The 25,897-nt window shown below is 37.3% G+C and overlaps 2 protein-coding genes across 2 annotated transcripts; both read right to left on the reverse strand.

Annotated features, from left to right (window-relative positions):
- Positions 1–202: 202 nt before the first annotated feature.
- On the reverse strand, positions 203–6,875 carry LOC132558877 (coactosin-like protein). Its single transcript, XM_060223494.1, has 4 exons — positions 6,731–6,875; positions 6,003–6,088; positions 1,958–2,115; positions 203–1,753 (listed from the first exon to the last, which is right to left on the reverse strand). The coding sequence occupies exons 1-4, from the start codon at positions 6,796–6,798 to the stop codon at positions 1,646–1,648; spliced, it is 420 nt and encodes a 139-aa protein (XP_060079477.1). The 5' UTR covers positions 6,799–6,875; the 3' UTR covers positions 203–1,645.
- An 8,836-nt stretch (positions 6,876–15,711) lies between these two features.
- LOC132558870 (hemagglutinin/amebocyte aggregation factor-like) lies at positions 15,712–23,090 on the reverse strand. Its single transcript, XM_060223488.1, has 4 exons — positions 23,085–23,090; positions 22,449–22,677; positions 20,202–20,321; positions 15,712–15,854 (listed from the first exon to the last, which is right to left on the reverse strand). The coding sequence occupies exons 1-4, from the start codon at positions 23,088–23,090 to the stop codon at positions 15,712–15,714; spliced, it is 498 nt and encodes a 165-aa protein (XP_060079471.1).
- Positions 23,091–25,897: the final 2,807 nt, after the last annotated feature.

A 25,897-nucleotide genomic window follows, 5' to 3' on the forward strand; every position in this document is an offset into this window, starting at 1 on the left:
TGACGAGTCCTAGAAGGACGGAACAGCTGTATGATGCATTTAAATTAATGGCTTGGCTCTGCTGTATCTAACTAAAATTTGTATCAAAACGTGCCATTTACTTCCGTGTCTTCTGCACAATCTTTGTATTTGTTTGAATCTTCAATAACTAATATGATTATAGAAGAAATGCAATAGAGCAGAAAAAAACACACATTCCACGTACTTTGTTAACATTTATTTATTTAACACGTTATAACACTGGAATGTTAGTTATATACGATGTTACTAAAGATATAGATGAGATGTAACGGGCTTAACAGGTATTCTATATTTGAGCAAATTCAATGTAGCACATGAGGAGTAAACACAGCAAAAATGTCCAAGATGTACTAAATAAAAAAAACCCACAATTGTCTGTTGTCTTGTCCTGATTACCTGTGTATCATATTTATTACAGGTAAATCGATAGTCATTAGGGGAGGTGAGGTGCAGCTGTAGATCAATTTCTCAATGCCTTTATTTGGACATGTACTGCTTTCTATATACCTAACCAATGTCAGGTGGGCGTGCATAAGAATGAACGTGTTCGTCTAAATGGGAAACTCCAGAAAAACAAATTTCAACACTGCAGGTCATTTTGACGGACTACAAGTTCACACAGATTTTTACAAGTTCTACAAAACAAGACAATTTAGAGGAAGCCTATTTCAAAGACTGAAAACACATAAAGCTACAAAAAGTGAAATCTATCGACCAAACGATATCGGACAGAACAATGAACTAATTTAAACACATCCTAATCCAGTAGAGCCCATACATGCAATGTACATGTATATTGATCCATAGGGCCTCAATATATATTTTTCTCGCATGTGGGACCCACTTTGACTGAACTTTTCATGGAACTTAAAGCTAATGCACAATATATACTCCGCTACTTCTGCATTGATAGATTAAATCGTTGTGTTGTATGTTTTCAGCTGTACCTCTTACACGTGGAGTACGGATCGTTAATGTTACATACGGGATTTCTCGATGCTGATGGAAATATACGTGCTTTTTTTTTTTTACATAGAATTGTTTTTATTCTAAACATGTGTGGGTTATCTGGTCGTTAAGATTTTTTTGTGCTTGCATGGACTAGGATAAAATGACGACGGCACACAAAATGACACATATGTAAAGTTAATTGAATCCTAATGAGAGATAGAAGACAATGTCTTGGTTTTTAATCGATGGGCTTTAGACATGTTGAAATACATGTTCATTTATCACATTTTGTTTTCTTAATATCCTTTCCTCCGCTTGATGTTATTGCACACGCAGAAAATACTTCTCAGCAGAGATGGAAACTCACTTTTCAGACAATTTTCATTGGTTTTTCCTCGAGAACGGATTAAGAAAAGCATTTAGATATATAGAATACACTTTACATGTAACATCGTGCGCACTTATATAAAGTATTGTTACATACTCTATGAGCACTCTAGATTGCATAATGGTAAGTTAGAATTGACCAACACTCCAACTATAGCGTTAAAATATCATTTTGATCAGATATTAATAATGAGTCTATAAATAATATAGATATCCCGTCCTTGATATTGAAAGTTGTCACGTGGTGTATCGAGGTCTAAGCGAGGGAAATGTTTACAATATATCGTCAGCATCCGGTGCCGTAATTAGCTCCACCTGCTTTTACAACTTCGTCTTTTATTCTGTCAATTTTCAGTTCAAGTTTCTCGCTGGTTAGTATTTCTACAGCAAAGCTCTGTAAAGTAAAAAAACGTTATATAATACAGCAGAGGCGTAAAGCTAGAGTATTTGACATAACATTTTCGTCCAGATAGTTTACCCCCATTGTTTACGTTTTCGAAATATGAAATAAAACAATAGCCATTGAAATATTGATATTATTCATTTCAACATGTTAAATTATGAAGGATATATACTATTTACAACAGGTGTCACTTACCTTGAATACTTCCTTCACCTTAGATTTGTCAGTGCTACACCTTGCTCTCTTTAGAGCCCCAACACCTGACCCTATAAACGTGACTAGTGCGAACTTTTTGCGTTTGCTCATTTCGTCTCCAGTCTCAACCCTGACGAATGCAAAACCCCTTTCGTTATCTGCGAAGGAAATAGATGTCTAGATATTAGTTACAGCCAGTGATAAACCACTTAATATTTTTGCATTAACCATATATTTATTTATGCTATTATCTAGGTTTAAATTAAACTGAAGTGGCCCCTCACCCCGGCACTGCCAGAGGTTACGACCATTCAATACTCTGGACTCACAAGTCAATAACTTTGACCTTTTGTATTGCCTCCTGTGGCACACCGGAAGTTCTCGGAAGACGTGCATGCAAGGAAAGAAGTTTTCATACACGCTTCTCCAAATGTTAAATTATCTATTAATTTTAACTAAAAGCGAAAACGTTACATTTTCTTTTTTCAAAAGATTTGAATCACCCCACATGCGCATTAAAGGGATATCCTGCAGAAGTTGGCAACTTTCTGGTTGTTTTGTACCTTTTTAGAATTCTTGTTGTAAGGATTTTTAAAACTTTTGTCGGCAACAGAATGCTTTCCCAAGGTCAGTTTGGTAAGGCGAAATTTGTGGAATTCTGCCTGCCAATGTAGAATTTTACTGTCTCAACTTAGCAAATTGGGGCATCTAGAACTCGGTCAATTAACAGAAGGAACGAACCAGTTTTATAGACTTGGGTTGACAACCAAATTTTCAAAGTGTTCTTAGTTAAGTGTGTATATGTACATTTGTTACATATCATTCATTTTTGCTAAGTTAGTCCTTCGTTCTACTTTCAAAGTTTTGAAGTTTTCCGTTCAAGTATTTTCCGTCTGTTGTAGCAGTTACATATGGAGGTTTCCTGTCCGGGGAATGTTTCGTGTGTGTACCGAGATAATGCATGAGCGGAAGTCAAAACCAGTTCGCATTAATATGAAAAGCATTCTGGAATAAACATCATGATACGCATTATCACCCAGCTGTCTCTTGCTCTAGGTCTATTATTATTTCTTTTAGAAATGAAATTAGAAATTAAGACTTTGTAATATTCACGTAATTCGAATAATTTCGTTGGTTTTTCTTGTTCTGCAAAGTAAGTTTTTCATCCGAACGATAATGTACAGTTAAAGGATTTCAAGCCTCAGCGATGATTGGAATCTTAATTACCATCCACCACTTTCTAAACCACATATTCCAACTTTTTCTTGAAAGGGTCTGTATTGCTCAGCTAAGTATTTGATTTTTACACTATTATTTACGCCCATATTAAGTTTTTCCTCAAAAGATGAGGAATTTAAAAGCTTCATACATACATTTGGTGAATTCATCTAATTCCTATTTTTACTCCTGTCCTTTTGCCCCAAGGTCGAAATTGGTAAGACCGTTTATGCGAAACTGAGTCCCCTTCACCCCAAGATATTTCAGATCGAGTTTGGACAAAATCTCGTCATTATTACAGAAGAACAAGGATTGTTGAAACATTTGATGTATGCCCGTATTGGGCTCGTCAGACCTCTGACGGGTCAGACCCACAATTTAAATAAATTATTTACCCCTTTTCTCTCAAGGATGCTTCAGAGCAAATTTGGTCAAAACCTCACATCTCTGTCGAAAAGGTGGTGGGGGGAGGTTAGACTCAACATTTATACTAAGTCTTCTTCACAAACTTCACATTAAATTTGGACAAATTCCTTCAATGTTGACTGAATTTAAATAATTCAGCCCAACGATACAAAATTGATTTAAATGTTATGCGTCTTATTTCCCATGCTGTGCCCTGTTCTCTGACATCCCCCACCCCTATCCCCCGATTCCCCAATCATCCCCTCTCAAGGTGGGAGCAAACCCACGATTGATATTGGCTGAGAACCCTTCACTCAGAAAGTATGCTTAAGACCAGATCTACATAAAATTACATCATGCCTACTATGGAAGAAGAATTTCTATCGAATTTCCTAACCCAGACCAACCTCTCATATAAGATTACTTCCCTACTACCAAGAATGCTTTTGAGAATATATGGTCGAAATCCACTAAGTTGATCATAACAATAGCGAATTTTAGTAAAACAAAAAACGGGAAAAAACCAGAAAAACAAAAGAACAAAAACTCAATGGACGTAGGACGGAAATCGTGGGTTTATGATTATTCGCGATCTCCGAGACTGTATTGACCCATATATCAAATGTGGTTTTGTTTTCACATCCCATGAATATTAAAATATTGTTCAAACTAACTGTGTTTTGGGTTGAGGTGTAGAATTTTTAAAGTGATACATAAAAAAAACTAAAGCCAGACGTCTCATTGACGAAGAGCGGTAAAGCTATAAAACAACAAAAACCACTTTCCTTGGCTTCCACTTGTACAAACGTATCATCATTCACGCGGAGATTTCAGTTTACACTAGGCATGTTACTGGTTAAAACTTCTCGTCCGCTTACGAGGTCAAATGCGGTAATGTGTCTGCTTAAGAGTTGATGTACATAATGCACACTTGCATTTTCATACTGCAATCAGTCTTTTAATCTTCAATTACACATCACTAGATAAATATCAGCTCTGGACACTATCAAAAATACAATTGATAAATTTGTTTTCTATGTGAACGCTCCACTTACAACAGGTAATCACAAATATATTTATTGTCCTAAAATATTTTTAGAGTCACCAATTAAACGATGATTTATTTACAATCTTGCATGGTACAAACTAAACCCGTCAACCGCTGAGATACCGCAGGCTTAATGTATTATACAAAATAAGTAATTAGACTGAAGACTTCTCGCCAACACACCCACAAACCCTGTTGGATCGTTTTCTTAAGATCATACTGGGATTTATGATCGTATGTGTATAACCTGGTCAGAGGTAATTGCATCTTTAGGTCAAAGGTTTAAGGTTATGTTATATCGATTTGATCGAGAGGGGTCATCACGAAAGACGACAACACCGCATTCAGGTAGAGTGAGACAGCCCGCATTGTTCTCCCTCACTCACAGCTAATGTGGTGACGTCATAAAGCGCTGTAAGGTATTACTAAGCTCAATAAAAATGTTGAAATCACCCGCTAAACGACCCCTCATTAGTGACCCTGAGGTCACCGTAACGTTTGTCTTCCTGTCTGTTTCGATTTATTTCCTAATAAGGCTATCATTACGTATACACGCGTGTGTAGTAAACTGCACTCTATCAGCACAGGATGCCATTATCAGAGCCTCGTGACACGTCGCATACATCACCGAGGAAGACTTACAACAACAGAATTTTCTTTTAATTGTCTGCTTACTATCAGAGTTAAAAAGACAATAAGGATATATTTCACTCAAATAGGGTTACTACAATACATAAATGAGGAATCATTTCAAATGTACACACGATGTACTGCGCCAGGTTCTTAGTCTCTGTACAGAACGTAAATTGCACATCCTGAAGTACAAATACCAAACAAAAATATTTCATTTGAGTGCCACACCTCACAATACATTTAAAATACCACAAAATAACAAACACTGTTGTATCCGACTTATGACACGCTGTGCAAAATCTATTGCTAAAACATCCTACTTATAGAAATTTCCCAACTTACTTTTTCATTTGTAACAAAATTCAAATTAACCATGTTGTATACAATTATATATGTATATATTAGTCAAAATGATCTACAGCTCGCAATCAGACAATTAACAAAATATCGAGCCCTTTGGACTTAATATTAAGAGTGATATGGAAAGATTATTGAACACGGCTGATTATACACATTATACCGATAATACATATACTCGTTTTAAACGAGGTGTGTTGATAATACGTGCGTGGTATCTGTGACTATTATAATATTCACCTCGTTAATTGAGTTAACGAATGTGATAGTACTACAGGCGACTGTGCGTTTTTACAGTGTAGAGCATTCGGCAATTACATTTTATCATTAAATTCAATCTCGTTCCATTTTAACAAAAATGTGTTAAAATTTTGAAGTATTTACCTGAAAATTTATCTACGAATTCTGCATAGTCCACGCCAGTTGAATCAACAATGATGCTATTGCTGCTGTCGTACTTTAGGACTGTCCTGTGGAGCGCCAATATTATCATAAACATTAAAAAGAATTCAAATAAATCATTTCACATAGATGTAATGACCACAGTTCAAAAATATAACGATACGGTACAAATGAAAAAATCATTATATATATATAAGTCACGCAATGTAAACGTAAAACTAAAGTATTTAATAATCTTGGCTCATGGCATTTACATAACAAAAAATCACAAAAAAATGGACACTTCAAATTTAATGCCTACCGAAAATCTAACAAAACAGAAAAAACAGTCAAAATAGCTTTGAGGTTAATCCGGCTATCCAATATACTATTGAATACTTTTCAATAGATAAAACATTGAGTTATATACAAATAAAGAAACAAAAACGAAAGTTACAAACTAAATAATTTCTCTACAGGAATATTAGCATGAAACATTAGTTTTTAAAATCAATGATGCTGATAAATTTTAATATCATGTCGTGCTTTAAATTTAATTTTAGTAATATGTTAGACTCTCGTTAGTACTTATTCAAATTTTAACAGGAAGAACAAAATTCACCTCCAGAATTTGTTTAAGAGTTTCGCAACCGGAAACACAGCAGACGCCCAAATATCAATAGTACATCTAAGAAAATGTCTACTTTGAGGGAGATATCAACTTTACTTACCAGTTTGTCTCGCTGTTGTCACTCCTTACGTCCTCATACGCTTGATATGCCGCATCTTTGTCCATCATGTATTTTCAGGTCCGATTATTTTTTTGTATGTATAGATATATAGACAGCCGACCACTCTGCACCGATAGGCGTTCCTCAATGGCAGATGACACGAACTATGATGACATTAAAATTTTACTAGAGGGGCCATCTCAAAACGTAAATGAGCTTGTATATGTCACGATCTAATTAAAATTCGATGTTCAATTTAACTCCGCATGGTTCTGTTCAGTGAATAAGGCATCGAATTTTAAGTAGATTTCAGACATTTGTTTCACGGTGTCTTATTCTGATATATTCACATTTTACATATATACTTATATATATATATATTTAACAACAGGACTTAGCATATCACATACCACCGCAAAAGTAACACTTTTTGATTTGCAAACAAATAGTTTGAATAAATAAATATTAATAAATGCATTATTTTCCCCGTGATAAAATGTCATATAAAATCAATAACTTTGCCCCTTATAAACATCGAAAGAACCACTTAAGTAAAGTGTTAACTTTGATGATGGAGACAGATTTATATAAACTGAAAAGCATGTTTCCGAATCTGATTCAAATGTGACTGTTCTTATCAAGTGTAATGTATATGTATACATATATATATTTATATGACTGAAATAAAATTTACACTTGTATTAACTATAATGACATAACTGGGTGACAGGCGAAAAAAAATATAGATGAAAAGTTGGCATAGGTGCGTTTGAAGAATATAATTGAACCCTTTAATCCGGAATTAACACGTAACGTTCCGATTCCTAAACGATGTTTTAGTATTCAAACATATTTCCATTTTGGCACAAATAAGGGATTGGGCACAAGTTTAATAACTTCGATAAAACATTTTCCTATTAAAATTGCTCACAAAACACAGTTTCAAGATGGCAGGCTTCAAATAGAGAGGGAAACACAGAGACAGACAGAGAGAAAGAGAGAGACACAGACAGAGAGAGACAGAGAGAGAGAGAGAGGGCGGTGGGAGTAGGATATATATATATATATATAGAGAGAGAGAGAGAGAGAGAGAGAGAGAGAGAGAGAGAGAGAGAGAGAGAGAGAGAGAGAGAGAGAGAGAGAGAGAGAGAGAGAGAGAGAGAGAGAGAGAGAGAGAGAGAGAGAGAGAGAGAGAGAGAGAGAGAGAGAGAGAGAGAGAGAGAGAGAGAGAGAGAGACAGAGAGAGAGAGAGAGACAGAGAGAGAGTATATACTTACAGAAACGTACTTTATATTTGGAGCTCCCGTCTATGCAAACGGAACTAGTAATATACTGGTCACAGGTAAAATCGATCAGCACTAGTCACAGGTCAAATCGATCAGCACTGGTCACAGGTCAAATCGATCAACACTAGTCACAGCTTAAATCGATCACCACTGGTCACAAGTCAAATTGATCAGCACTGGTCACAGGTCAAATCGATCACCACTGGTCACAAGTCAAGTCGATCACCACTGGTCACAGGTCAAATCGATCGGCACAGTTCACAGGTCAAATAGATCAGCACTAGTCACAGGTCAAATCGATCAGCACTAGTCACAGGTCAAATCGATCAGCACTGGTCACAGGTCAAATTGATCAACACTGGTCACAGGTCAAATCGATCAGCACTTGTAAAAGGTTAAATCAATCAGCACAGTTCACAGGTCAAATCGATGTTTACCTCTCTCCTACTTCTCGTTGGTGTTCCACAGCAGAGTAAAACTCCCCAGAGAATAATTTTACTGCCCTTAGGATTTTGTCTGGTTCAAATTTCTTCATGTTGATCCCTTGGCTTTCACGATGGATTGAATCAAACGCATTTTCACAGTCTACGAAGTTAAGATGCAATGTTGCCTGCCACCCATCACTTGCTTTATGATGTTCCGAAGTATAAAGACTTGCTCGGTCGCGTCCCTGCCTTTCCTATATCCTGCTTGTTCTTTCCTCGGTCTTCTATCGATTCCCTCAATGGGTTCAATGGCAATCTTTCCACGTAGTTTTCCAACTACAGAAATGAACGTGATTCCTCTAGAATTCTTACATTCCATGATATTTACCTTCTATGCTAACTTAATGATGAACCCTTTCTTCCAACTATCTGGGATTTTCTCCTCTCTCCATATTACTTCCACTAGATGATGAAACTTTGTTCCGTAAAGCGCGACATCTATTTTTAACAACTCTGCCGTGATGAAATCAATGCCTAGTGACTTTCTATTCCATACAATTTAAAAAGTCTTCCGCAATTCTTCTATTGATGGTAAGGTGACAGAACTGCCCACTATTACTTCCTCAAGTTCCACTTCCTCATCTTCTGTTACATGATTTTGCCGTTCCACTCTGTTCAGTACCTCTTTGAAGTGTTGCGTCCATCTTGATGAGACTTTTGTTTTTACGCTGATTGTCATTTTTGTCTAGGACTGCTGCACTCTGTATAGGTCTTTCATTGCACAGTGTTTTTGTAAGCCCATATAATGTTTTCATATGTTGACCTCATCCTGCCTCCACGACGTCACTTGCAATGTTGTCTATCCATTTCTTCTGATTTGCTTTCAAACTTCTTTAAACTTCCCTGTCATTGTTCTCGTACTTCTCCTTTAGTTGTCTTTTAACTCTCTCTGATTGTGTACAGATGATGAGGCCACTCTGACGGAAATCCATGGTTTCTTCGTCTTCCTCGATCTACCCGATACCTCTTCTTCCTTTTGAATCACTCTAAATTTCCTCTAACCTTCCGCCTCTCCCAGATCCTAGTCCGAATTCTCCAATATTTGATACATGTTTCTGATAGCGATGTTGAACGTCCTCATGGTATCCGAATCCTTCAAATTTTCGATGCCATACGTAACCATATCACATTTCTTCGTTTTGCGCTGCTCCCTCAGTCTCAGTTTGACTGTTGTGCACTCTTAGTTGATGGTCACTTCCTAAATCTGCTGATCTTAATATTCTAGTGTCCCTCACTGAATTCCTAGAGCGCTTGTTATTTAACAAATGATCTATTTCATTTCTTATTGTTCCATTAGGTGATGTTTCTTTATGGATGGCTTTATGTAGGAATATGGTCTTGTAATGATCAATTCGTTCACACAATCTTTCACCATTGTCATTCCTAACTCCAAGACCATGCTTTCACATAATTGTTTCGTAGTGTTTGTTGTCACTTCAGCATTCATATCACCAGTGATGATTAACATGTCATGTCTGTTCCTTTTCCCCAATACATCCCAGGGTCTCGCCTAAAACTTATTCTTCGCTTGATCATCTGCATCCTCTATAGGTGCATATACATGCACAACTGTTTTGATAAAAGACTTGCAAGGATTATCCTTTCATTGGCGAGTGTCCAATCTATCAGTGCATTTGATGCTTTCTTTGACATAAGTATGTCAGCACCTTCTATGGAGATGTTATTGTCCCTTCCAGTATAGATTATCATCTCTCCTTCTGCCAGGTGTCTTGTCCAATCGAACCCGTTTCGCTAATGCCCATGATATCCATTTCCCTCCTTGTCATCTCACTAACAATCTGTGCTACGTTTCTACTCCTTTACAGTGTAAATATAGACCAGTTTCCTGTCCTGTGAGACCAGGGGATCACGCTTCGTCTGGTCCCTACCCTTCGACCTGTTCGGCATGGATGACCCTACTGGGAGCTTCGTATTCTCCCGCCGACATAGCTCTTAGGGTCAGTGTAACGCGCAAACTGCTTTCCACAATAAGGTAGAGATCCCAAAAAGCCAGCGAATTACAGACTAACTAAAACTAATTGCTCCTTTCTTCATTTCATATTTCGACCATGGGATAATTTACACAAAATTACATACTGAATGCAGTTCTTTAAAATATGATTTATTTTATGCAAATCTGCTCATGTGGAAACCCTTGTGAAAATGCTTATTGGATTGTCACTATTTTAAACAGCTAAGACGTTTGCTTTCTTTAATCTTAAAAAAAAACATTATTTTGTATTAAGACTTTCGTCTTTCTTGAAATGAAAATCTTTTTACAGACATTGATGAAATAATATTCAGAAATGTGCAGTTTCATTAATTCTTGCAATATATTTTTAATTACAGTAAATATAATTTCGTTACGATGTTTGGAGATCAATGTAACTTTACCGTAATATGTATATAAATATAGATTCCTGATTTCTTTGTTTGCCAACTGCTGTAAGTTTTGAGGGGATAGGGCTTAAATAATTTAGTAACAACTTGTTACGCATCCTGTTACTGATAACTATGGCATTAAAACATTTTTGAATCAATGAAAATGTTGCACTGCGTCTAATGATAAGAGATAGCTGTTATATTTTTCATAGGTGCGAAAGTCAAAGTGAGATTCACCATTCAAAGGAGAGAGTAGAGTGTGAAGACAGTTATATAATGTTTTTGTTAAAATAACTAGGCTCACTACCCTATGTCTATTTTGTCAAGATTTCCCATTTGGTTTCATTTTACACTGATTAACTTCTAGTATAAGAAGGTTGAAGAGCTTCCGACAACACGACAAGCCTCTAGTTGAAACTTGAAATAGAATACCTTCTTTGAAACTCTACTAGAAATCAGAGTGTGGGTAATCCAGCTGTAATAACTGACATGAATGAATTACGTACGTTAATTCAATTTCCACAAAACGTTGCAGAAAGCTATGCTGTGCTTGTAGCACCAAGGCAAATGCTCTTTACGATTTGTAAAAAAAGTAATTCAGTGCACGTTTCGTATCTAAAACATATATCTGAGTGATTTTACGTTTTTACAATGATCGTGATGACCAACTGTATTTGTACAATGTTTCAATTAAAGGCCTGCACAATCTACAAACAAAGACCTTACTTGTATTTAACATGTACTTGATGCTCTTCGATAGTTTTCGGAGACAAAAAAATTACGAAATTCATAAATTATGTGGCTGTTGTACTTCCTCGTCTTGGGTCAATCAAATTTGTTTTTCTTCAGTCGCCTCCAAGGTTTCAAAATTTAGGCCCCTTTTTTCACTGACGATTCCTTATAAGGAGAAACCGTCAGTTGATGCGGCTTCGTCCATGCTCTACTGTATCTAATTCTAAATTTGTGTTGAAAGATGTTATTGACTTACATTATTTTGATGATCTTCGAAATCACAGGAGGGAAGACTGCTGGATGTTGAGACCACTGGTGTTATATATTGCTGGTGGTAGACACTGTTGATAGTAGATATTGTTGGTGGTAGATACCCGCATGGTAAATATTTCTGGTGGTAGATATTGCTGGTGGTAGATATTTCTGGTGGTAGATATTGCTGGTGGTAGATATTTCTGGTGGTAGATATTGCTGGTGATAAATATTTCTGGTGGTAGATACTGCTGGTGGTAGATATTGCTGGTGGTAGACAATCCTGGTAGAAGATATTGCTGGTGGTAGACACTGCTGGCGGTAGATATTGCTGGTGGAAAATATTGCTGGTGGTAGATACTGTTGGCGGTAGATATTGCTGGTGGTAGATATTGCTGGTGGTAGACAATCCTGGTGGTAGACACTGTTGGTGGTAGACATTGCTGGTGGTAGACACTGCTGGTGGAAGATATTGCTGGTGGTAGACACTGCTGGTAGCAGAAACTGCTAGTGGTAGACACTGCTGGTGGAAGATATTGCTGGTGGTAGATATTGCTGGTGGTAGACAATCCTTGTGGTAGATACTGCTGATGGTAGACACTGCTGGTGGAAGATATTGCTTGTGGTAGATACTGCTGGTGGTAGATATTGATGGTGGTAGACACTGCTGATAGTAGGTACTGCTGTTGGTATATATTGCTGGTGGTAGATACTTCTAGTGGTAGGCACTGCTGGTGGAAGATATTGCTGGTGGTAGACACTGCTGGTGGTAGATATTTCTGGTGGTAGATATTGCTGGTGGTAAATATTTCTGGTGGTAGATACTGCTGGTGGTAGATATTGCTGGTGGTAGACGATCCTGGTGGAAGATATTGCTGGTGTTAGACACTGCTGGCGGTAGATATTGCTGGTGGTAGATATTGCTGGTGGTAGACAATCCTGGTGAAAAATATTGCTGATGGTAGATATTGCTGGTGGTAGACAATCCTGGTGGTAGACACTGTTGGTGGTAGACATTGCTGGTGGTAGACACTGCTGGTGGAAGATATTGCTGGTGGTAGACACTGCTGGTAGCAGAAACTGCTAGTGGTAGACACTGCTGGTGGAAGATATTGCTGGTGGTAGATATTGCTGGTGGTAGACACTTTTTCTTGACTTTAAGTCTCCAATGTATGCCGTTACTTGCATGTCATGTTTCAATTAATTCAGGTATTGGCAGGCTCAGAATATACACATATACTTGATCTTCCAATTTTAGAAATCTAAAATTTATTGAATTTTTGGGCTATTGCAACCCTTCATCTAGATTTTAATTTTTCTTTCGATCACACAGGGCTTTTCTCACTTGCCTCCTAGGCTTAAAAATTTAGGCCCCTAGCTTCAATGACGAGTCATAGAAAGATGAAATAGCTACAGAAATCAATTAACATATTTTTTGACACTACAGTATGTAATTCTTCATTCTTTATCATTTGTTCTCGGCTTGTCTTTTGTACATTTTAAAACATTTTCAGTACATAAAACGAAATTATATAAAAGAGAGAAAGATAAATCTGTTAAACAAAGTGAAACGTTTCAAATGGTGAACGTTTTTATTTACTATGTGTTTCAGTCGATGATTCCATTACCTAGGGGTTCTTTCTAGTATCACGAATACCAGATATCGACAGATGACCACTAGCTGAACATTAGCTGACCAGTTTGTCCTTGCGAGGTTGTGATATTACAAAGATAGAATTAGAAATACTTGGCGGGTGTAGAAGATGAAACAAAACACGCTCTCCCTTATGGAACACTTGATAAGTATTCTGAATGGTTATTGTTTCTTTGTACATACTCTCATTAATTTTCCTATTTGTAATTCTCCATTAAAAAATATTGTCATTATTGCTCTTGTCGGCTTGCCGTCGTCAGTGTTCGCAGAGAAAGAAAAATAATCAACCTAGCGTGGTAGTATAAATCGGATAACCTCTACCCCTCCCACCTTCACCCACCCCAACATACATCCGCTCTCCATTTTTTTAATTACGTGAGACGAAAATGTAGAAAAGGATACCCGATATATGCACTATCACAGCAGTATCGTAGTGGCGAATCAGCCTTGGCTTATGTTTTCGTATAAAATCATTTGAAGGAAGGATCATAGGAGATGGCTCTTGTTACTAATTACACACATTATTACTTTATGATACAGTTCATTCTTCATGATATGTATTGTTTTTAGGACTAGGATATGAAATAGATAGAAAATGTAACTTCAAGATAACAATAACAAAACAAATTCATTTAAAAGTTATATTTCGATTTAATTTTTTCACAGGTGTAACAAATTGCACATTACACCATTTTAATGCACACTGACTTCACCTTCCACATAATGACACACCTCGAAATCAAATATCCGATCCCTAGAAAAACAAAACGCGAAGGTAATTAATGCAAACGAAGAAATAGTAACATAATGGTAGTGATCTTAATATGCAACGAAGTCTTATCAATAGGTAAATTTATCAGGTAAAATAATGTGTATTGAATTAACACACGTGGTATATACTATGTGTATGTATTATATGTTGAATGTATTGTTAACATACTGGTAAAACTTGTTTGGTAGATGTTATGTATAAGCATATTAACTGAAATGTACATGTTAACACACCAGTAACACATGAGTAAGCTGTATACGTGGTAGATATTATGTGTCAGTATTTTATGTAAAATGTATATGTTAACACACCAGTAACACATGAGTAAACTTTATACATGGTAGATATTATGTGTCAGTATTTTATGTAAAATGTACATGTTAACACACGAGTAACACATGAGTAAGCTGTATACGTGGTAGATATTATGTGTCAGTATTTTATGTAAAATGTATATGTTAACACACCAGTAACACATGAGTAAGCTGTATACGTGGTAGATATTATGTGTCAGTATTTTATGTAAAATGTGCATGTTAACACACGATTAACACAGGAGTAAGCTGTGTACGTGGTAGATATTATGTGTCAGCATTCTATGTAAAATGTATATGTTTTTTACTACTTATGCCTCGTTATGTGTTCTGTTGTCTTAATCTATAGCCTAAAAGTCATATATATTACAGTTTCAAATTATGATATACCGGGGTATCAAATGTTGTGTTTAGGTTTCATGGAATCGCTATAAAATTTACTAATAATGTAAAGCTTGTAATTAACCTAATCCCTGTGATCTTTTATTCGAAACTTCTGATGTCTACTATATGTCAGATAAAATGCTAACATTCAAAAATTTGTCATGTATATCCAATGACATTCGTTTCATTGACAATATGACGTATTGTTGAATAACGTTTTGCTTTTCTATTTTCCAAAGCTTTGGATATCATTAAAATGGGTTTGAATAATACTATGCCAAATAAAACAGCATTCATGAACGGTGAACATGTACAAGCGATCAAATAATTCGTCTTGCATTTGTGTTTCAAATCGTTTTGATACAAATTTAGGATAGGGAAACTCGATAGCAATATGAAGCATACTCATAGTCGTTGTCATGGACACTGATCCATCCATGAAAGTTCTGGTTATCCTGTTGTGTCGTTACAGATAGACCTCCATCATAGCTGTTCACAAACCCAGTGTCTTGACAGTCTTGTCTAATGTGACCTAAAAATCAATACTATAAACTCTTAACAAAACAACAGTTGTTTGATCATTTTTTAAGTTGTCTTTTCAATAATTCAAACCAAAAGTTAACGATTACATCCTCTTTTGAATATATTTTCAGAATAACGAAGAAATATTTCTAATATTCTGAGTGACAAGTACGGAGAATGCTGTCAGTGTGACTCCAGTTAATACTTGCCCTTCATCTTACAACACTGAAATGCCCAACGTCTATCCTCACTCCCGTTGTCATGGATACTACGAACACCATTTATGAACCCCTCTCCAGGACACTCGTAGTCAAACGGTTGATCAAAATCGTTGACGTAACCTGTTGTAAGTTTGAAATGTTAGTTCAACACCAAATCAATTATCATAACCTTCAAATTGTTTGAGTTTGGAACATTATAGAAAAGTATTGAAATGCTTTGACATAAAGTAAAGGTGAAATATTATTTCATAAAATGACCGCGAATGCTGGTATGAATGTTAGATTTTATTTGATAATAATAAGAATACCAACATTTTTTCCTCGCAAATAAATTATATAAAAAAGTCGAACAGACCAGAACAGTGAGATTAAGTCAGTGCTGAGCCTGAAAGCAGTCATTAAGTTGGTAATGTGATGTATTGAGGGTGGTCGGGTGGTGCAGTGGTAACGCATACGCCTTTCACCTAGCCGTCCGGGGTTCGATTCCCGGAATGGATGTAAAAAGGTATGAGGGTCACTTGCCCGACCACGTGGGTTTTCCCCGGGTACTTCGGTTTCCTCCCACACTAAGACCCTCGCGCGCTTCCATCCGAGCCAACAAGAGTGATTATTATAAGTTGGAAATACTTGCTTTGCAATTGTTGTAAAATAAATAAAGTATATAGTATGTGTTGTCAATGTCTAACGTCCATTGACAGCAGCCGTCGGTCTTCTGATTACTTGAATACTGCTCAATATTCTCCATATTGGGAAGGTTACACTTCGAATTGAATTGCGCAAGGTTTGATTGTTTTACCAACCACCATTTTCTTGTCATGGCTGTCGACGTCAGAAAGTCCCTAACTTGAGGTTTTTTAATGTAAAACCAATTTTCATGATGTAATACTTACCATAACTTTAGTATGCAAATACAGTACCTACACCCATCTTTGTATCACAACAACAAAAGATTCAAAAGAAAAACAATCCCGCCCTCCCTACGATCCATAAGCCATCACGGCAGGAACGCAGAGTGATCTCCCTTCCTCTAATAACCTTTATGGCGTACCCCACAGAGGGGCAGCCAGGCAGATAAGGAAGAGGGGAGGATAGGGTGGGACTCCATAAAGTTATGGTAAGTATTACTTCATGAAAATTGGTTTTACATTAAAAAACCTCAATTTCATTTCAGTAATAATTACCATAACTTTAGTATGCGAATTCGTCTTACCGTAGTGTTGTCTAGAAGCCAGGCAGCCCCTTCAGCACAACCAAAGTAGTAGGGAGGGAGAACAGAGTGCTAAAGTGAAGGAAGGGACCTCTCTGTGAAAGAGCAGGTGTACCCACATGCCGCCGTACGGAAAGACATGGCCCGGGGCTAACGAGGAGGCCCAGCCACTGACTATGCCACCACCAAAGGTCCCAATGAATACAGGCCTTCTGAGTGGGAAGCTAGGGATCACAGATAAAAATCTGTGAAGGTATCCCTGCCCTGCCAGAATGCTGCAGACATGACCTCCTGAAAGGAGGACCCATTGAGAGAAGGGCCCAGGATGAAGCAAGGGCCCTGACCTCGTGAGACCGCGCTTTCGCTCTCGCCCGAGCCAGATCATCAAAATGCTCGTAAGCATACTAAATCACCCGGCAAACCCACCTGGAAACCGACTGGGAGGAGATATCTCGTTGTCCCTGTTTGATGGGCAAAACAGACGGGATCGAGAGCCACCCCCCTGGTTTTATCAAGATAAAACCTAAGAGCCCGACAAGGACAAAGCAACCTATCTCGCTCCTCCGAGCTAGTCACAGCCAGGATCCTGATGGGATCGTGCGAGAGCCCCGGAACCTGATTCTTCGCTAAAAACAACTCTATCCATAGCAAAGCCTCTGATTAGGGCAGAAAGAGAGGAGGACTAACCTATCTCCTTCCTGCCATAACAAGCAAGAACTCTGGCAATAGCTGTACGATAGCCAGCAATAGTGCCAGGTGCCAGATAGCGGTACCTAAACAGAGAGATTAGGAAGTCCGCAATCAAATGCAGAGGCTTCGAATGAATAAGCTTCCTTGCCGACACGCCAATCACAGAAGATCATCCAACGTGACTGGTAGACGGCAGAAGAGGAAGCCCTGATTGATTGCTCAATGCAATCTGACACCTCTTGAGAAAAGCCTGCCTTGGCGTGGCTTCCAGAGATAGCCTCAACGCGTGAAGGTGGAGGATCTCTGGTCAAGAGTGTGTCGTTCTGGGCCAAGGCTGGCAAAGGAGATTCGGTCTGGTGGGGAGAGCCCCTGAAACCAAGCTTGCCTCGGCCACAGAGGGGCTCTCAGAAGTAAGGAGCAGTGATGCTCCCAGAACTTCTGTAGCACCCTGCCCACCAGGTTGAAGGAAGGGAATGCATATGCATACGTCCCTTCCTATTCCAGAGAAAGGGCGTCCACAGCCCACGCCTTACGGTCTGGGACCGGGGAGACAAAGGTTAGCAGCTAGTTGTTCAGGGAAGTGGCAAACAGGTCTATAATAGGTCTGTCCCACGCCTGACAATTCCCCTTGAAAATCAAGGGACACAGCTGCCATTTCGTCAACACCGGCTGGTGGCGCCTGGAGAGTGTCCACCAACACACTCAGCCTGCCAGAAAGATGGTTGACCGCTATGGTCAACTGCATGTCCTGGCAGAGAAGAAGGATGTGGATGGAGAGGGCACACAGGACCTGAGACCTGGTGGCCCCTGTCTCTCCAGATACACGACAACTGTGGTCGGTAGCCACACTTTGGACTGCAGGATACCCCTAAAGGACTGCAGAGCCAAATGAACAGTCTCATCTCGAGTACACTGATGTGCTCCGAGAGCTGTTCGCCAGACCACTACCCCGAGCGGCATTGGCCATTGAGGTAAGCTCCCATTCCTGTCATGAACGTGTCCATGAACAGGATCATAGAGGGGATAGGCTTGGTCAGAGGTACCCCGTGGAAAACGTTCTCCTGAATGGTCCACCAGCAAGAGAACTCCCTGACCGACTGGGTAAGCGGGATCCAAGCCTCCTGGATGACGGAACCCAGTCAGACAGGAGGAACATCTGGAGAGGTCCGATGTGAATCCTCCCTAGGGGGACCACATCTGCCAAGGAGTTGAGATACCCCAGAAAACTGAGGAACCAATATACCTGGACAAGCGACCAAGCGATGAAAGTCAGAGCCAGAGCCCTGACATTCTCGAACTTCTCCAGAGGTGGAAGGGCTAAGCCCCGAACCATGTCAAAATGGTTCCCCAGGAAGACGAAGTCCTAATATAAAGGAACCTCTGACTTCTCTCTGGAAGGAATAATGCTGACTCTGATCAAGAGTTTCAGGACCAGATGAGTGTCCTTCGCTAACGATTCCCACACCGAAAGAGGGCATCTCTGCCTTGGCAGCATGGTCCCTACTTCCTCCTGGAGCACCCGTGCCCTTTTAACACGGGAGGAAAACAACAAAAACGGCCGGGAGGCGAGGGATGAATCCTGAAGAAGGGGAATATGTAAAATGTGCATGTTAACACACAAAACACAGCGTCATCTTTAATATCCTGTCACGTGGAAAGGATATTATGTGTCAGCATTCTATGTAAAATGTCTATGTTTTTTACTACTTATGCCTCGACCATGTGTTCTGTTGTCTTAATCTATAGCCTGCGGGAGAAAGTCATATATATTACAGTTTCAGAACCACCGATATACCGGGGTATCAAATGTTGTGTTTAGGTTTCATGGAATCGCTATAAAATTTACTAATAATGTAAAGCTTGTAATTAACCTAATCCCTGTGATCTTTTATTCGAAACTTCTGATGTTGGGACTATATGTCAGATAAAATGCTAACATTCAAAAATTTGTCATGTATATCCAATGACATGGCGTTTCATTGACAATATGACCAGAATTGTTGAATAACGTTTTGCTTTTCTATTTTCTGAAGCTTTGGATATCATTAAAATGGGTTTGAATAATACTATGCCAAATAAAACAGCATTCATGAACGGTGAACATGTACAACACGATCAAATAATTCAAGGCTTGCATTTGTGTTTCAAATCGTTTTGATACAAATTTAGCATAGGGATACCCTGTATAGCAAATATCAAGCATACTGACAAAACTTGTCATGTGCAACATTCTCTCCATCCATGAAAGTTCTGGTTATCCACCTGTGTCCACTGATTTGCCTCCATCATAGCTGTTCACAAACCCAGTGTGCTTGACAGTCTTGTCTAATGTGTGGCTAAAAATCAATACTATAAACTCTTAACAAAACAACAGTTGTTTGATCATTTTTTAAGTTGTCTTTTCAATAATTCAAACCAAAAGTTAACGATTACATCCTCTTTTGGAATATATTTTCAGAATAACTGTAGAAATATTTCTAATATTCTGAGTGACAAGAACAGGAGAATGCTGTCAGTGTGACGGAAGTCCTTAAGGTCTGGCAAACCTTAATACTTGCCCTTCATCTTACAACACTGAAATGCCCAACGTCTATAACATCTCCCGTTGTCATGGATACTACGAACACCATTTATGAACCCCTCTCCAGGACACTCGTAGTCAAACGGTTGATCAAAATCGTTGACGTAACCTGTTGTAAGTTTGAAATGTTAGTTCAACACCAAATCGATTATCATAACCTCCAAATTGTTTGAGTTTGGAACATTATAGAAAAGTATTGAAATGCTTTGACATAAAGTAAAGGTGAAATATTATTTCATAAAATGACCGCGAATGCTGGTATGAATGTTAGATTTTATTAGATAATAATAAGAATACCAACATTTTTTCCTCGCAAATAAACTATATAAAAAAGTCGAACAGACCAGAACAATGAGATTAAGTCAGTGCTGAGCCTGTAAGCAGTCATTAAGTTGGTAATGTGATGTATTGAGGGTGGTCGGGTGGTGCAGTGGTAACGCATACGCCTTTCACCTAGCCGAAAACGGGGTTCAACTTCCCGGAATGGATGTAAAAAGGTATGAGGGTCACTTGCACCGACCACGTGGGAAAAAACAGCCGGAAATACGGTTTCCTCCCACAATAAGACCCTCGCGCGCTTAATTCCGAGCCAACAAGAGTGATTATTATAAGTCGGAAATACTTGCTTTGCAATTGTTGTAAAATAAATAAAGTATATAGTATGTGTTGTCAATGTCTAACGTCCATTGACAGCAGCCGTCGGTCTTTTGATTACTTGAATACTGCTCAATATTCTTCATATTGGGAAGGTTACACATCGATTTGAATTGCGCAAGGTTTGATTGTTTTACCAACCACCATTTTCTTGTCATGGCTGTCGACGTCAGAAAGTCCATAACATACGGTATTACTTGGTAAAAAGCGTGCCGATTGGTCAGTCAACAGGACTGACAATGCTGCTGATCACGTGATCGTTACCACATCTCATCATACACCCGTTCTTCACCATGTGATAGTGAATAAATTTATTACTCTCATTTTAGTTCATAAAAGCACTATCAGAATCGAACTTGGCATATCTACATTTTGACAAAGTAGTTGGCTCTGTTTTGACTATTTCTTATTGGTCCAGACTCATGATTGTGGAAATATCCGCAGTTTTAAACTTTTTAACTGCATGGTATAAAGAGGATATAAATGGTTCGCCGTTTGATATCCTATATATATTACGAGTATAACAGAATTTTTTTAATTTATTACATTTTAAAACGAATGGCAAATGAGAAAGGCCGACCCAAACATCACATTGTACTGTATCAAGCTTATGTTGTTGTCTGATCAGAATCGCTTAGAAAACTATTTTTATACTAGATTAGAGAAAATCAGAAATGTACAGAATTGTTTAACAGAAAACGAACTTATTCAACCTACGCTTCATTTGTATCCGAACAGAAAAATCAGTGAATTACTAATACGGTAACTAGAAAGCACCGCTCTTGTTGGTCAAAAGTACGAAAGTAATATCATGACTAGAAAAAAATTAATTCTATCATCACTGCAGTTTGATATTGAATGGCTATTAAATGGTTTCCCGTTTAATACCATATATATTTCACAAGTATGACACAATAACTTTATTTTTTGCGAGTGCAGAAATACACGCAGTGACTACAAAGCACCTCTCTGGTTGGTCAAAAGTTACATCACTGGTGATCACATGCAGTTTCTTATATCATCACTGTTTTTTTATATATAAAATTGATAAATTTCTATATTTCACTGGAAAATATGTAATAAATCAATATATTTATTTGTGTTGTATAGAAATACTTTGATATAATTCCATTCGGCAATTTTGGACAAATTCAAATATCCATTTGAATCTGTAATCAGATTCACAGTCAATAGTATCAGATCTTCAGTAAACTTGTAAAAAAATAATCAGTGCTGATGATGTGAATTTTTGTATTAGGTAAATTCATTGCGACTACATCTCTTTAAACACAGACATATTCACGTGAGAACGTGGAGAGGTTTGTGTGTACGCATGTTTTATGTAATTCGTATTTTTTCAACACGCCAGTAATACACCTGTATATGACCAACCAGAATCAGTGGGAAGGATGATCAGTCGCCTAATTAGAAGGATCTATTGATATTACATATAGATATGCGTTTCTGCCGTCGTGTAATTTATTATCACAATTATATAAGAAGACTAAGGAATTGATAAGGAGTTATATAACTTATATAAAACACATTTAGACTTACACAGTCATCACATGTTAACGCGTACCTGTCCATTGGCAGTCATAAACCATTGCCACGGCTGGATAGCAACCCATCGACCAAACTCTGTCCTCATGGCTGTTGCTGTGCTGACTAGACAGGTGACGTAAAGTAGTGTTTCCTACGCATGAAAAATTCATTGGATTGTCATAGTCATTAACGGTTTCAACAAGAAATGCCAATGTCACAGACAGACCAACAAACAGGAAACACACCAAAACCTGGACAGACATTACCTGAAATAGTTATACAATATTATATCAATGGTATGTCGATAAAACATTGTAACTGTGTCTTAAAAAACGTAACGTAAACAGTTATACAAGATCTTATATGAAATCATACAATATGTACTATGTATAAAACTATTGTAATGAGTATCGTGATGTAGTAGCGCCTAAAATCAGTGCAATATGTATTGTAGTTCATGTGTACATTATATAATATGATACAGTGCCTAGAGTGTTATAAGGTGTAAATGTTATATGGTGTTGTGTATGTAGTTTTATAATTAGTATTACTATTTTTTTTCAAATATCAAATGTGTTATACCTATAGAGAACTGGTTTTCCGTGTATTATTGTGAAATTTCTTTTCCATTCATGTAAATACAGCACAAAAAATACGGTCATTGACATCTTACCTTCATGATGTAGAATTAAACCACGTACTTCTGCCTAGTGATCAACACCAAGTGCATGATAATCAGAGACGTACAATCCTATATTTATATTTATCTTCAATACCAGGATGTCCAGATAAGAATATCTATAATGTCAAAACAACAGATGGAACATAAGACGTTTTCCTGTTGAGTCCATGGATGACCTCCACACGAGATAGAAGTACTTTTACTGCTGAATAATGTATCTACGTACATGTGGGATTAGATGACACCGTCAAGGTTCGTCAGTAATCAGTAAGGTGTGATTACGTCATGTGTCAACAAAAATGACAAGGTATAAGTAAATAAATATATAAATATCAAAACTTTCCGCGTGTTTTCATCTCTAACGCAAAACAAAAAAAAAAAAAAAAAAAAAACTGTGTGAGAAACGTTCATGTTTTCATTATCCCAAATGTTAAACAAACAAACAAAAAAAATCATTATTTCTCATCCGAAATAGTGAAAATATTGGAAATAAAAATATAAACTGTATTTGACTTGGTGATAGTATATATATAGCGATTGTTCTGCTTTGTGCTAATGCCTGTAGCTTATTTGAGATTGTTGTTATTTTTCTCCGCATTTCTTAGAGCTATGTTTATATTCTAGGGTTAATTATATACATTGTGCCAACATTTTAATCTATTTAATATAAAATCTATCATTGATATGTGTTATTGCAAGTGTATACAACTGTAGGTTGCTGTATACCATATTGTTGTGGGATGTGTGAGAGTTATCTCCCTTTATTTGTTTTTCCTTGGTTTTTTTCCCTTTCTGTGTTTATAAATCCATTTTCATTTCAAAGTATATAATTTGCATCATTACTCTTAAACTTTGTTAACTTTGACTTCGCGGAGAGAATTTATATAGGATTTGTCTGTTATTCAATCCACATCGACTGTACCATCTTTGTCAATAAGATTTGTTGAAATACATTGTGTACAGGCGGATATATCAAAGTGGTCGCAAATAGTTTGCCTCATCATGTTTTAATTTTGTAATTTGTTTTTCACATTTTCATGTGAGGGAAAGATAAAGAGTACATACACATATTAAGATCGTATTGATATTACGATCAACCTATATAATGACATAATATACATATGATTATAACATAATAATCTAGGTAAATATTGGAAAAAATCATATTGCTTTGATATGTCACCCTAGTATCTCTACAATTGATGTGGATCATATTTCAGATTTGTTGGCTATTGTGACGAAATCGTGTGGAGATTAGCAAAAATTCAGGATGTTATCATGTTTGTGTTTTGATTTGCAACTTGATATCAGCTTGTAATATTTCGTCGCTTCGACAAAACTATAACAAACATACACGTTGTTTAAAGGGACAGCGTATTCAGGTGATATCGCCCAGGTACCAACAACATCACTTTCCTTTTGCATGATAGCTAATAAAAAGTACTTGGAACTGATGTACACAGCTTTCATCATTGGAAAAACTGCTGACAAGTTTAACTTATACCAGAAATAGCAACATCAAGAAAAAAAACATCGTAAAACTGTAAAATAGGTCACTTTCCTGTGTCGATTATTGATCAGTTGTCTGAAAATTGCAATTAGCTGAGAATATATAAAACTCTCCTGGCATCGGAAACAAGTTAGATAATCATTATAAATGCGAGATTCTCGATCTCTCTTCATCTCAGAAAGTGACAGTGTTACCAACGTATAAGATTTTATAAGTCATTTAATTTTAATTGCCATGAAAACTCTAGGTATTGCCGATATTTCAGCAAGATCCATTTATTAGTGTTATCGGAGTATACATTGTAATCTGATTTTTAAAAATAGTTGTAATACTGTGCCATGTGTAACTTTATGTTGTGTGTATAAAGGGCATCGTACATAAAAGCGTCGTAATGTTGTGTTGTGGCGCCGCGAAAATTATATTGTGTATTGTATTATGTTGCATAATTTTATCATATTGTTGAATATGCAATTCATATCGTGAAAGGATAGCAGAGTGATAAGCCAGACACGAGTGATGTACTCAAAGAATTAAGATTGGACTCAAAGGATTTCTGTAAATACTTCAATATAACATCTTGGGATCCATTGTTTTCAGCAATATAATTGAAAAGTAATCATAAAAATGAATTATACATTGATCACTGCTGATGGTCTGAGTTAGATATTTTGATATGTGATGTGTTATACTGGGTACTGACATAATGTTGAATATTAGATATTATAAGCATTCTGCTGTGATGACCTGTGCTAGATACATAATGATGTGTGTTGTATTATAATCTTCGGTGTTGATAATAGAAATATATATATTATAACTGGCTGTTATCATTTTACATCAAATCTTAATTATACAAAAGTTAGCAAATACAAAAAGTGATGTTTCCATCATGATGCAGAATTGCACTAGATATTTTCACTGACTGTGCTACATTTTGGGTATTTCAAACAGTCGACGGAATCTATACATAAAGACTTCCTTTTCTCTGTTAATTGGTGGCACTGATGGCAGATTTACACTCTACCTGAATAACGTACAAATGTTTGATGTCACTAATGGCAATATGTGTGTGTATGTGTGTGTGTGTGTGTATATGAGGATGTATGTCATAATGTGTACTTCGGTAGATAAATGTGCAGCAGTTGATCACGACCCTACACAAGTAAACCATGTTACAAAAGCAAATCTTTAGCTACTATGCTTCTCATTTCCACGATTCCTTCCATTTTCCTTTAATGCAAGACTAGTTTAGATGGTTCCCATGGTCTATGCAACGTTTGACTTCCCTGGTTAT

The sequence above is a fragment of the Ylistrum balloti genome, unplaced genomic scaffold (genome assembly GCF_031769215.1).
Source record: "Ylistrum balloti isolate Yb309-2 unplaced genomic scaffold, AGI_CSIRO_Ybal_v1 Utg370834, whole genome shotgun sequence".
NCBI lineage: Eukaryota > Metazoa > Mollusca > Bivalvia > Pectinida > Pectinidae > Ylistrum > Ylistrum balloti.